The 12,889-nt window shown below is 35.8% G+C and overlaps 2 protein-coding genes across 2 annotated transcripts; one reads left to right on the top strand and one right to left on the bottom strand.

Moving 5' to 3' along the window:
• Positions 1-665: 665 nt before the first annotated feature.
• LOC306845972 (cerebellin-2-like) lies at positions 666-3,359 on the bottom strand. The gene is made up of 3 exons (XM_079379001.1): positions 2,918-3,359; positions 2,674-2,793; positions 666-1,771 (listed from the first exon to the last, which is right to left on the bottom strand). The coding sequence occupies exons 1-3, from the start codon at positions 3,203-3,205 to the stop codon at positions 1,574-1,576; spliced, it is 606 nt and encodes a 201-aa protein (XP_079235127.1). The 5' UTR covers positions 3,206-3,359; the 3' UTR covers positions 666-1,573.
• Positions 3,360-5,451: 2,092 nt separating this feature from the next.
• Positions 5,452-12,705, top strand: LOC306845553 (neuropilin and tolloid-like protein 1). Its single transcript, XM_079378425.1, has 9 exons — positions 5,452-5,733; positions 6,523-6,588; positions 6,676-6,810; positions 6,888-7,136; positions 9,760-9,801; positions 9,890-10,017; positions 10,168-10,396; positions 10,620-10,733; positions 11,494-12,705. The coding sequence occupies exons 1-9, from the start codon at positions 5,706-5,708 to the stop codon at positions 12,066-12,068; spliced, it is 1,566 nt and encodes a 521-aa protein (XP_079234551.1). The 5' UTR covers positions 5,452-5,705; the 3' UTR covers positions 12,069-12,705.
• The last annotated feature ends 184 nt before the right edge of the window (positions 12,706-12,889 follow it).

Raw genomic sequence — 12,889 nt, 5'->3', positions numbered from 1 at the left:
ACATAATGACCCCCTGAAATAACTCACACTATGATATAACAATGTGACATGGTCCTGACGAGTGAAAATATGTGCTAGCGTCTTTTTAAGCTCTACTCTTGGAAGCAATATTTCACTGTTTAACACTTAACACCCACATAATATTCTCATGCCTCGTCACATTTGCATTTCACCTCCAAATAATGCTGTCTTCACAGTTTTTAATTGTGCCCATGGTAATAAATTACCTAATTTCCATCCCGTTTCCCAGCCATGCTTTGAAAAATATATAAAGCTATAAATGTTAAATCTGTAGAGTTCAGTGTTGTGTAAGACATCATCTTGAAACACACTGCCCTGCCCTAAATGGAGAGACAACAAATCTGCATGGTGTCTATATCTTTTCAGTTTTTGCACATATTGAACTCTGTAGGCAGGTGTTACTTTCATCCTTCCTAAAACTGCTCCCGCTGAGAGACTTAATCAGAGAAACTTAATATTTGAATATTATATAGGCTATGTTTACACTGTTGTTACACAATTACTCTCAAATACTCAACTTTTAAGATTATAAAATCCCCATGTGAATCTGTAGATGTAGTCCAACTGAGGTCTAGGCTGTACTCAATTGTGTGACATATGTATCCAAAACAAATGTGACTGATAAATGTTGCACTGCTTGTTTTGATGTAAGCATTTAATAATCATTCATATGTGTGCTCAAAAAGATTGCCATTTTTGATGGACAACTGTTGTTCAGCACCACGGACAGCGTTGAGTTCTTCTCTTCTTCCACTATTTTGGGACAGATCACCCAGAAATGAAATGGTTGCTGGTAGCCTTTGACTTCCATAGTATTTTTTCTCATACTTTGTACATCAGTGGCTACCAGCAACTGTTTGGTTGCCAACATTCTTCAAAATATTTTCTTTTGTGTTTAACAGAAGAAAGAAATTCATACAGGTTTGCAACAACACAAGGGTGAATAAATAATGAAATGTTCCTTTCCCCCATGCCTTTAAGACTTTATATACCCTTCTTACAAAATAAAACTTTTGAGTCCAAAAAGAGTTTTTAAATACATTCCTTGTGTTTATGACATAAGTATATTTACATTCAAGTAATATAAAAATGCAAGATATCATTGCTTGTCTATGCTTTAAGCCAAATGACAACGATTAAAGAGAAATTACTGTTTTTGTACTTACTACACTCATACTGAACATCAAATTTATAAGGGCTATACAAAACAAGAAAATGACAAGCACAGAACAAAACACATTTCGTGCAAAATACGCGGCTAAATGCAAAAATATCATTGACAATAACAAACCAATCTTTCCCAAAGCAATATGCAGACATCAATTAGTCCAAATTTTGTCACTGTCCTACTTTCTTTTGAATCTCACAAATACTTAAATGCATACATACACATACGCATACACACATACATACATACATTTCTTCAGACCCTAACAATAAATAAAATAAACTAACGCATTCCATGTTCTCGCTGCTACCTTTATTTTTGAAAGCAGATATGGAAATGTCCCTTGGTCTTCAGTCTGGGCCATTTAAAATAGGCAATATTCAATTAGAGAGGGAAAACAAGAAAGCCAGAGAATGTGGAGTACTTCCACCCGCCCATGAGGTTCCCTCTCTCCAGTTTGAGATAGAGTCTGTCTTCACGCTCCAGGTGAAGCAGAACACCGTTACTTGCTGCCTCTCGGGTCACATCTTGATCACCGGCAAATGCAGATATTATTGGGTATTCATTATGCATCAGATTGACCTAATGACATGGAAACACAAGATTTGATCACATGCATAACAACAAGCCAGATCTAAACTAAACTACACTAAATAGTATCTGTTTTTAACATATATTTTTAATTGCTATTAAGTAATAGTGACAAGTATCATTTCCATTTCACTTTTAAATGCTAACACTTATTAGATAGTCCTTATTCTGATATGGTGACTAGCATCAATTCAAATAGTAGCTAGTATTGTACATACTAGAGTATAATATTGCGGTACTACTCACTGTTCTAATAGTGAAAACTAACTATTCTGTTTTACTGGTAAGAAGGTAATCATTTTATACACGGGGATCTGTGGTTAACATATTCATATTCTCTTGTGACTAGCTAATTAATTCCAGTTGTTATTGATACCTATTCCAATTTGATTATTTCTTAGTTATCACAATTGCCATCTATTTCAGCTTTGAAAGTTGCCATTTAATGTATACAGTAAACATCTATCCTGAATGGTATGGGAAACATATATCATCTCAATTTCTTTTTTATTTGTCATATGAAATTACAAGCCAGAATTATACTATTCATTTTAATTAAAATCTTACTGATAATATTACAGTTGGAATAAAAAGAAATGTCTAATAGCCTAAATAAATATTAATATATATTCAGTTAGTACTAAGAAACCTGTAACATATTGTAACTATTAAGATAAAGAATGAGTGGTACTGTTAAATTAATTGTTAGCCTATTAGTAAAACTAAAGGTAGCAGCAGAAATTTCAATACATAGGCTAGACAGATATGAGTAGTTTTAATATATGCACTTATCAATTTTTTTATTGTTTTGTAGTTTAGTGGCAAACCGTTCAATTTAAGTTTCAGTTGTTTATAATTTGTTTAAAACCCTGAATGTTAACAAATAGACTCACCTGAATTGTCTGTCTGTTGTAGACCTTCACAACGTGAAAGCTGAAGCTGTAAATGCCTCGCCGAGGAGCTTGAAATACACTCGCCTTAAGATCGAAATGATTTCCAATGTTCACTAGTACCTGCAAAAAGGTGTTTGTTCACTTAAGTTAACGTATGATTTTGGAAACGTTTTCAAGGGAAAAAATGTTAAAGCCTACTTAACACACAGATACGCGTTGCCTAAATGTGAAAGCAGGGTCTGACCTGATCGAAGTAGATTGTCATGGACTTGTTACTCATTTCTGATGGTTCATGGTTAGTCCCTCTGACCGCAGAAAAAGCCACTTTAGCACCAGCAGCTCGGACAGATATCCCAAACGACGAGGTCACTCCTCCCTCGGCGGACGGGTTCGAGTCACACACAACTAAACATTTTCCTTCCAAAACTACCGGTTCTGTGTCATTCTGTCCGAGGGAAAACGCAACGCCGAATCCCAGAAGAAGGGTGGAGGCCAGTACGGCCAAAGATCCCGGTTCCCTGGCTCTCAACATGACTGTGGAAGACCTCTAAGCAAAAAATACTAACGAGCACTCATAGATCAGTGAATACGAAAGCACCTCTCCCTCTCTCTCCCCCTCTCCTTCTCTCACACACACCCTCTCTCTCATCCACACACACCGCGCGCACGCCTTATTTGAAAACGCCCTGAATTTTTACCATGTGCTTATTAAGTTCCCATTGCGCAATAGTCTACAATCAGTTTCAAAGGCAAAATTTCTGCATCACAGCTAAACAATAAATAAATAGACTAATAATTAGAATCAGTTTATCACTAATCGATGCTTTGACAACCACAATAGCCTTCTTACGAAATCTAAACTGAAGACTGATAAACTGTCACTTGAAGGGTTTATGCGTTCAATCCCCATTGAACAGTTAAAAGCACTGCTGTAAAGGTCTTATTATACTCTTATAAACTTCTGCATTTATTGATGGCAAATTGATTTGAATGTAAATTGATGTTCTGTAAGAGGTCAATGGTTGTCCACTGGTGGTGACATCCTATTGTTTGATGTTGACGTGTTTCAAAAACTAATATGATGTGCTATTGCACCATCCAGTGGTTGTGAAAATATATTAAAGCATAACTTTATATAAAATACTTAAAACTAGCGAAGTATTTAGCACTTTAAAATTTAATTCACACATGCAAAATTTGTTAATTTAATGCAATATGCACAAAACGTAAGCGAATGACAAAAATCATAACATAAATATGTCCAAAAGACTGGGACGTTGATATATAACAAGTCGTTTTGCTTTTTCTTTCAGCAACATCAAGATTTTAGGTTAAAAGTTATGAATGTATATAGAATGTGCACAGCTGGCACAAAATGTCAACATATTTCATGCCTTTATGTTTCAGAATTCAGATTTGTTCACACATAACCCTGTAAAACTAAAATACGTTTGAGCTGTAAGTAACTTTTTATGTGACAGATTTTTTTAACTTTAAGTCTGTTGTGGTAATATGCACCAGCTTTTGCATGCTGTTCAAGTGTGATTATAGCCCATTCTTTAATAGACATTTGCTGCAGATTTTTTAGATTAATGAAATGACACTCGAGTCGACAACCACAAATTTATAGTACCATACCTTTTCAATTAATAATTTTGTTCTTGTGACACAGTGTGCTAATTGGATCACTGTCTTGGCTGAAAGATGAGAGATTTACCCGACTGAAGCAGGTTCTCTTGCAGTATTTCCCTGTGTTATGCAGCATCCATTCTTTCTTCTGTTTTAACAAGATGCTGATGAAAAGCAGCGCCACAGAGAACGCCAGTTTAGAAGGAGGCATTTGGGACCATATTAGTGTCTTATTTTTCATTTTTTCCTCCACATTTCTGTGCTTCCAGTTTCTTGTTTAAACACAGTCTTGTTGTTAGGTGCATCTAATATGCAGCAATACAGTGGAAAGTGAAGCATAAAAGAAAAGGGGATATTTTTGAAGGTTACCTTTTGTTCAGATGCTACAGGACATAATGTCTCTTCATATCTGTCTCTTTTCTTAATAAACATAAACAATGATCAGGTAAAATACAGACAAAATCAGTCTAATTTGAATGATCTTAGCTTTGACTGGCTGAACAAGGTGGGTGAGAATGCACAAGCGGCAAGCCCACTGTTCATGTTAATATCAAACTTTTATAGGCCTACTTTTATTGATATTATTGTTATCAGACCATATACATCTACTGCCAAAACACTAGTAGTAAATAATAAGTAATGTTGGAGTTGGAAATTGTCACAAATTGTCACAAATCACAAATTTCGTAGTAAAGAAGGCCTTAGAAGCCACTTTATTACGAATGAAAACGAGGCTGTGTAGTCAGTCAGTAGGCTATACTGTTCCCAAGGTCACAAGAAAAAACTCTGGAAAAACTGTACAACTGACTGATATCCGTTACAGCCTTGTTTTAATAAAAAAGGCGTCTATCCTTACTGAGTGTAATCAATGTACTCATATTCTTTGACAAAGCAGCCTGCTACTAAAAAAATAAATAAATTGATCGTTATACTTGGAACTCAGCACACAACTCACATTTTGCACAATGTTTTCATTTATTCCCATAGCTATTTCCAAGTAGGCTAGTTTAATCACACTCAGTTAGCAAACCATGGGTTAACATCACCTTGACAAACTTCATCTGAGGCAGGGTATCGCATATACAATATTCTGGCCAAATATGAATGAAGGGATCATGTTAATCCACATCGCGTCCGCAGGTCTTCAATGCACTGAGGCGGATTACGCAGAAGTGTTCAACCTGTGCCATCAAACAGGTCTTCAACTACACCCTGAGTTCGGGGAATAGCGGCAACAATTTATGCGATGAATCTCACACAATTTGGATCGCGTTCTTTAAGCAGCTTCTTCTAAAGACGGACTGCTTTACATCTTAGTTATATTTTATCTCAGTTTCATCCTTCGCTTCGCCACTTCCATTAGCATTTCATGGAATTCAAAGTTGAAACCCTAGGGGAGAATCATGGTGCCGCGGGTGAAACTGCTTGTTGGTGAGTAAATATAACAATGCACGAGTTTATGGAAACGAACATAAATATAATGTTTCATTTTATTGTCATCGACCGAGTAACCTCTTGAGAACAATACATTCATGGTTTCCTTGAAGCCATATTCCGAGTTAACGTGTTATTCTGTTCGCATGTTCACACGAAAACAAGTAACCTATAGCACTATAATGTGGCATAGAATATGTAATAGTGGTGATAAAGTTGAAAAAAGCGTAGATAGATAGATAGATTATAAACGCAATATACAGAGTAGGCTGTAGGCTACATTGGAGTTATATTTGAACATTTGTGACCCTGGACCACAAACCAATCATAAGGGTCAATTTTACGACATACAGATTTATACATAATCAGGAAGCTGAATAAATAAGCTTTCCATTGATGTATGATTTGTTAGGACAATATTTGGCCCATGTACAACTATCTGAAAATCTGGAAAATGTAAAAAAAAATATATATAGCTATATTGAGAAAATCACCTTTAAAGTTGTCCAAATTAAGTCCTTAGCAATGCATATTACTAATCAAAAATTAAGTTTTGATATATTCACGGTAGGAAATTTATAAAATATCTTCATGGAACATGATCTTTTACTTAATATCCTAATCATTTTTGGCATAAAAACAAAATCAATAATTTTGACCCATACAATGTATAATTGTTGGCTAATGCTACAACCGTGCTACTTATGACTGGTTTTGTGGTTCAGGGGCACATTTAAGAACTGTATAAACACTATTCTTGTCTCAGATCATGATTCATTTTTTCAGTTGTTGCAAGTCTTGTCAATCTTGGATTTTCTGGAGCACCAACAGCACCACCAAAGAAAGCTATAGGTAATTATCTCTCATGAACGTATGGATTTGATTGTAGTAGATTGTTTTTTATATATCTTTTAAGAAATAAATGCTTTGTCTCTTCAGTTAAAAACAACTCAGGTGTGACGCCAGCAGGGTTGTGTGGTACTTGGGTCAAAGAACCTGATGGAGGGCTTTTCACATCTCCTAACTATCCTGAAAAATATCCTCCTGACAGAGAATGCATATACATAATTGAAGGTTAGCGAGCTACCATTTTGACCATTTTTAATCAGTAACATCTGCATAACTAACTAGAGGTTTTAATTATGTCATAGCTTCCCCAAGGCAATGCATTGACCTGTATTTCGATGAAAAGTATGCTATTGAGCCATCGTGGGAGTGTAAGTTTGACCACATTGAAGTCAGGGATGGCCCCTTCAGCTTTTCTCCTATTATTGGCCGCTACTGTGGACAAGAGAGCCCGACCTATGTTAGGTCCAGCGGACGATACCTTTGGATAAAATTTGTGGCAGATGGTGAACTAGAATCCACTGGATTTTCAGCTCGGTACAATTTCACCCAAGGTAAGAGTTGTGTTTTTGTCATCAGTATATGCATTTTTTTTTTTTGTATGCACCAAGTATTTATCAGTTTAAAGAAAAGTTTATGCATAAGTTTATGCAAAACCTGATGATCATGTCCAGCATGATTTGAGGGTCTTGTGCTTCAATGGAAGAGCATCTGATTGTCCAGATGATCAGTGTCACAAATTTTATTGAATAAGTGACCTGGATGCAGAATCTAAAATGTGTCTTATTCACCTTACATCTTGAAGTTTCTTGGCTTTAAAATGTTTAACATGTTACAGGTTTAAAAAGCAGATTTTGTGGTCTCAAACTTTTAGACTCCACTGTATTTATTTGGAAACAAAATGTATAGTTGTAATATTGGTTTAGTACAGTTGGTTTATTCTTAGCAAGATCCTCCGTGTTTTGGTAAATGCTGTGTTCTGTGCTCAGGTCAGATGGCCCTGCATTTGTAGTGCAGGCACACATGCAGCAGCTGAGTGGGGGAGGTTTGTGATGTCTCTGATCCCAGTTAATGAAAGCTTGTCTTCAGAGGAGCACACTCAGTCTGCTCCATGTCCTGAACTCTTTCCTCCTATACTTCAGCTTTGCTAAATCCTATTGCAAATCTATGGGATGGCCAAAATAATTTGCTTTATGCATTATTGGGTTGCAAAGTGTCATGTGTCTTTTGTCAAGTTATTTTTTAATCCATATTTCACATCACTCACTGAATAGCCAAAGTGTAAATGTAAATGAGTGTTTTTTTGACTAATCGACTGTGTTTTAAGACAGATGCAACGTGTGTCTTTTCTAAAGTTGGCTGGTGCTCCTGATTATGTGTTGTTACTTAAATTCTGATTACACCAGTGTTCATTACAGCTGCCTAATAAACACTGAACAGCAGTGCTAATCTCCTCTCAAAGCTAAATCCAGTCTTCAGATTTTGGTAATGAAGCAGGATCATAGGAGGGAAGGGCCAGCAATCACATATCTATCCTGTGAATTGACAACCCTGTAATGAAGGAAGCACACAAAATACATACATCACCGATATAATGTCTACACCCTATGAAAACCCAAACAAAATATTTATTTATTTTATTTTATTTAAACAAAAACTAAAAATGTTCACATCTTAAAAAAAATAATGAATGTAATAAATGATTGTATTACAAAAAATGATTTTATTTTAGGCTGCACGAGGCATTCCAATCAATGTTTTTTTTTTCTGTTATGTATATAAAATACTATAAAATATAATTCTGCACATCATAAATCAGAGATTTATTAGAGACCTACATCCACGCGTCCTGTTACATCAGCATAAAGAATAATCTTAGCCAAGCTGAACCAGAGGTAAGAAAACACGAGAGGATTACTGCGAATCCCTGAATGATTTTAGATTGAAACCCTAAAGAAATATTGTGGTGAATTTATTTTTTGGAAATGATCAATTAGAATCTAGATAGACATGATAAACTGGTCAGATCCTATTACCTGTTTAAGCCTGAAATACTGTGCATAAATAAAATAAATTCAAACAGGCTCCTGTAAACACACCTACATTTTATTACTTTGATTCCTGTCACACTGGGCAGCTTAATCTGTGTGAGGCTGGTGCAGGGATTATTAATCCACGTACAATCATGACTCAAGCCTCAGGACATCATTCTCATTCCTTAATCCTGTGTTTCAGTTATTATGGTTAAAGAAAATAAATGATTGTGCTGGGACAGAAGTTCCTCAAGGTCAGGGAGAAAAGTCAACCATGTGATTTATTTGTCTGTGTTTGTCTTTGACACCATCAGTCAAATACATATCCATCTGTTTTTATTTCCTATGTTCTTAGGAAGAAATAATGCATACACTACTGTTAAGAGGTTTGGGGTCAGTAATACTTTTAATGTTTTGAAAAAGTCTCTTTTTTATTTATAAATATTGAAATATTTCTATAATTTAAAATTGTTTTCTATTTCAATATGTTTTAAAATGTAATATATTCCTGTGATGGAAAAGCAGAATTTTTAGCATCATTACTCCAGTCTTCAGTGCCACACAATCCTTCAGAAATCATTCTAATATGCTGATTCGTTGCTCAAGAAACATTTCTAATTATTATCAATACTGAAATTATTTCTGCTGCTGAATATGAAACCATGATCCATTTTTTCAGGATTATTCGATGAATAGAAAGTTCAAAAGAATATATATATATATATATATATATATATATATATATATTTTAACATTACAAATATCTTTGCTGTCATGTTTGATCAGCTTAATGTGTCCTTCCTTAATAAAAGTCTCACTGACTCCAAACATTTGGACAGTAGTGTACTGTATATACACTTGTATGCTGGTGTCCTCACTGGCATGACTTACTTCTGCAGAAAGCTAATTTTGGATAACCAGTGCTTTTTGATGGTAAACAGCATGGCACATACCAGCCTTTAAATTCACACTGACTGTCTTTTCAACAGCAGGAAGCCACCCCTTATATTTAGTACAATATTTTATGTCGCTTATGTGAATATGAAATCATTAATGTGTTTGTGGGTTATATGACCTTGTAAACTAAACAGATTCAAGCCTTATAAAATCCTTAATAACTCACTCTCCACTGCCTGTTTTGCAGATCCTGATTTCAAAGACCTTGGAGTTCAACCACCTCTTCCTAGTGAGTGAAGTGTTTTTTTATGTAATTGATCTCCTCTGCAAAATAAAACCACTTCACAATGATACATTACTGTGCTTTCATGTTGTAGTTTGTGAATTTGAGATGAGTGGGCCAGAGGGGATTGTGGAGTCAGTAATGGTTACGAAAGAGGGCAAAGCGTTGCAGACAGAGGCTGTAGACTGCAGATGGTTCATAAGAGCTCCTCCTGGCTCGAAGGTAAAACTCCATTGACAACTGAAATTAAAGCCCAGCACGGTGGCCTAGGGCTGATCTTGTTACTTTCCACTATGTATGGACCTAAAAAATATGAATAAGTAAAAAAGATTTCCTAAGAACACTGATATAAACGTGTCTCTTCTTGTAAAGATCTATTTGCGCTTCCTGGATTATGAGATGCAGAACTCAAACGAGTGCAAGCGTAACTTTGTGGCATTGTATGATGGGAGCAGCTCAGTGGAACACCTGAAGAATAAATTCTGCAGCACGGTGGCCAATGACGTGATGCTGCTGACTTCACTAGGTGTGATTCGCATGTGGGCCGATGAGACCAGCCGCAGGAGCCGGTTTCGTATCCTCTTCACCACCTTCCACGAGCGTGAGTCATTCCATCGTTTTTTTTTATCTTAACACATTTCAGTAGCACATATAGATTTCTTTTCTAGCTGTAAAGTCGTGATTTACCTCTTATTTTAACTGCATATTTGGACTAACACATTATTAGTACTGTACTGAGTCATTTCAGCAGTTTTAGCTGCATGATATGGTAGTGTCTCATGTGGTTTCTTCTTTAATTATTGTCGTTTTGGTCTGCTTTTCAGCTCCATGTGAAGGAGACTCTTTCTTCTGCCATAGCAACATGTGTATTAACCACACACTGGTGTGCAATGGTATCCAAAACTGTGTCTATCCTTGGGATGAGAATGGTTGCAAAGGTAAATAGTCACATATTCAGATAAAATATATATTTTAAAAAAATAGTATTATTTATGCTGTCATCATTTACTCACCTCAAGTCATAACAAACCTGTCTGATTTTCTTTCTTATGTGGAACACTTTGAAGAACTTTGAAAAAAGTATCCGTGTTTTTGTCCATCCAGTTGACCCCATTTGGATTGAATTGCATGGACACAGACAGATACATTTTTCAAATTATCCTTTTTGTGCGTTCCACAGAAGAAAAGAAAGTTCTATAGGTAAATGATAAGAGAATTATCATTTTTGAATAAACACTTCATGTGCATGTAAACTACTGTTCTTATTACTACTCTTATTAAGTTTGTACTTTTGTATAATCGATTGTATCCTTATTTTTCAGCAAGGATACATTCATTTGATCAAGATAAAGATTTATAAGGATACAAAAGATTTCTATTTTGAACGTATCATATGTTACTTGATATATGTTTCTAGCATATCAGAATGATTTCTGAAGGATCATGTGACACTGAAGACTGGAATAATGGCTGCTGAAAATTCAGCTTTGCCATCACAGAAATGAATTACATTTTAAAATGCATTAAAATAGAAAACAGTTATTGTAAGTTCTAATAATATTTCATACTATTTACTGTATTTTTGATCAAATAAATGCAGTATTGGCAAGCATATTTCAAAACTTTTAAACAGTGTTTTTTTTTTTTCTTATTTTAAAACAATGTGCCACATACAATATTTATGCTCCTTTCACACAGAGAAAAGAAAAGCCACTATCCTGGACAGTCTCGACAACACTAATGTGACCATTATTGGCGTGACCTGCGGAGTGGTGATCATCCTGCTCACCGTGTCAATAATCATTCAAATAAAACAGCCACGGAAGAAGTACATAATCCGCAGAGATGAATTCGACCCCACATTGCTGCACGAGGCCTTTGAACCCCCACACTACGAGCTGTGCACGTTACGGCAAGCTGATGTTGATGTTTTACCTGAAGACTTCCCCAAACTGCAGCGCACCTCCTCTAAATGCATCCACGGCCACCACTGTGGCTCCCAGGTGTCCAGCACTCGAGGCAGCCGCACCGATCTCAGCCTGCGAGATGCTGCAGCTATTCTCTCAGAGATGGAGCCAACTATACAACCTCCATTTCCTCTGCAAGCCACCCCTACTGGCCGCAGGAATATCCTAGTGATGAAGCACAGCTACTCGCACGATGGGGCTGAAGAGTGCGACCTGGATGATGAACTTTACGATGGGCCCACCACCAGCTGTGGGCGAGCTGCAATGGACAGAACTGTGCATCGGTCAGTATCCAATGACTTTTGATGGTTTTCCATGCACGTCAGCTCAGCTTTTTGGATAGATTACTTTCTTTATTGTCCTTTTTCTCTCTGTTTTATTTGTAATAGTCATGCACTTGTTTATTATGTTTGTTGACAGACAAAATTTCCTTGTCTAGTCACTCCATTTTCACCGTTTTGTATCCATAAAGGATTATGGATCAAAAACATGGGTGCATTAAATGGAAATGTGAACCATAAAACTGTATTCCTGTCAGTTTTCTTTTCCTGTTTTGTATATGACTAGTCCTAGGATGTCTAGTCCATATAATTTGATGACTGTTGTGCACTTTTGTTTTAATCCTAATATTGAGAATTGATATTAGGACACTCAATCATTGCATATGTTTGATGTACATATTTAGATTCATGCTGTTTGGTGTGGGTATTATTTAAAACATTCAATTGCACCTTTGTGTTTTGTATTGTGGGACAGGCTTCTCTCTTTCCTTGAACTGTGTGGTTTAATTTAATTTTGTTTTACTTGTGACTTAATTTATTTGTATTTTCATTGCTTTTATGCCTATGTGAAAAAATTTGTGCTCCTTTTATATTTTTTTGTTACCCCTCATGTTCCACTTTTCATTCTCATATCACATTACTGATAAAATTACAAACAAGTTGTTATGTTGTCTCATTTTATTACATTTTTATTATAAAATGCCATGTAGGACAAAAACTATCTTTAAAAAAGTGCCTTTTTGCATTGCCTCCTCTTTCCTTGCTTATTGGTAGCATTTTAGAGTGGTTATAGGCATATGGACATTTCTAATATTGCCAACCTCGTCATAATAACATTTAAATACA

The sequence above is a fragment of the Barbus barbus genome (assembly GCF_936440315.1).
Source record: "Barbus barbus genome assembly, chromosome: 26".
Classification (NCBI taxonomy): Eukaryota; Metazoa; Chordata; class Actinopteri; order Cypriniformes; family Cyprinidae; genus Barbus; species Barbus barbus.
The sequence above is the reverse complement of the archived record's forward strand: the minus strand, read 5'-3'. Positions and strand labels throughout refer to the sequence as shown.

Excerpts from the sequence above, each read along its gene's own strand:
- LOC306845553 (XM_079378425.1), top strand. The coding sequence starts at position 5,706 with ATGGTGCCGCGGGTGAAACTGCTTGTTG. Across the intron at positions 9,802-9,889 it reads AGTTCAACCACCTCTTCCTA|TTTGTGAATTTGAGATGAGT; the intron begins GTGAGTGAAGTG and ends TTCATGTTGTAG. Across the intron at positions 10,018-10,167 it reads GAGCTCCTCCTGGCTCGAAG|ATCTATTTGCGCTTCCTGGA; the intron begins GTAAAACTCCAT and ends CTTCTTGTAAAG.
- LOC306845972 (XM_079379001.1), bottom strand. The coding sequence starts at position 3,205 with ATGTTGAGAGCCAGGGAACCGGGATCTTTGGCCGTACTGGCCTCCACC. Across the intron at positions 2,794-2,917 it reads TGACAATCTACTTCGATCAG|GTACTAGTGAACATTGGAAA; the intron begins GTCAGACCCTGC and ends ACCTTTTTGCAG. Across the intron at positions 1,772-2,673 it reads ACAACAGACAGACAATTCAG|GTCAATCTGATGCATAATGA; the intron begins GTGAGTCTATTT and ends CCATGTCATTAG.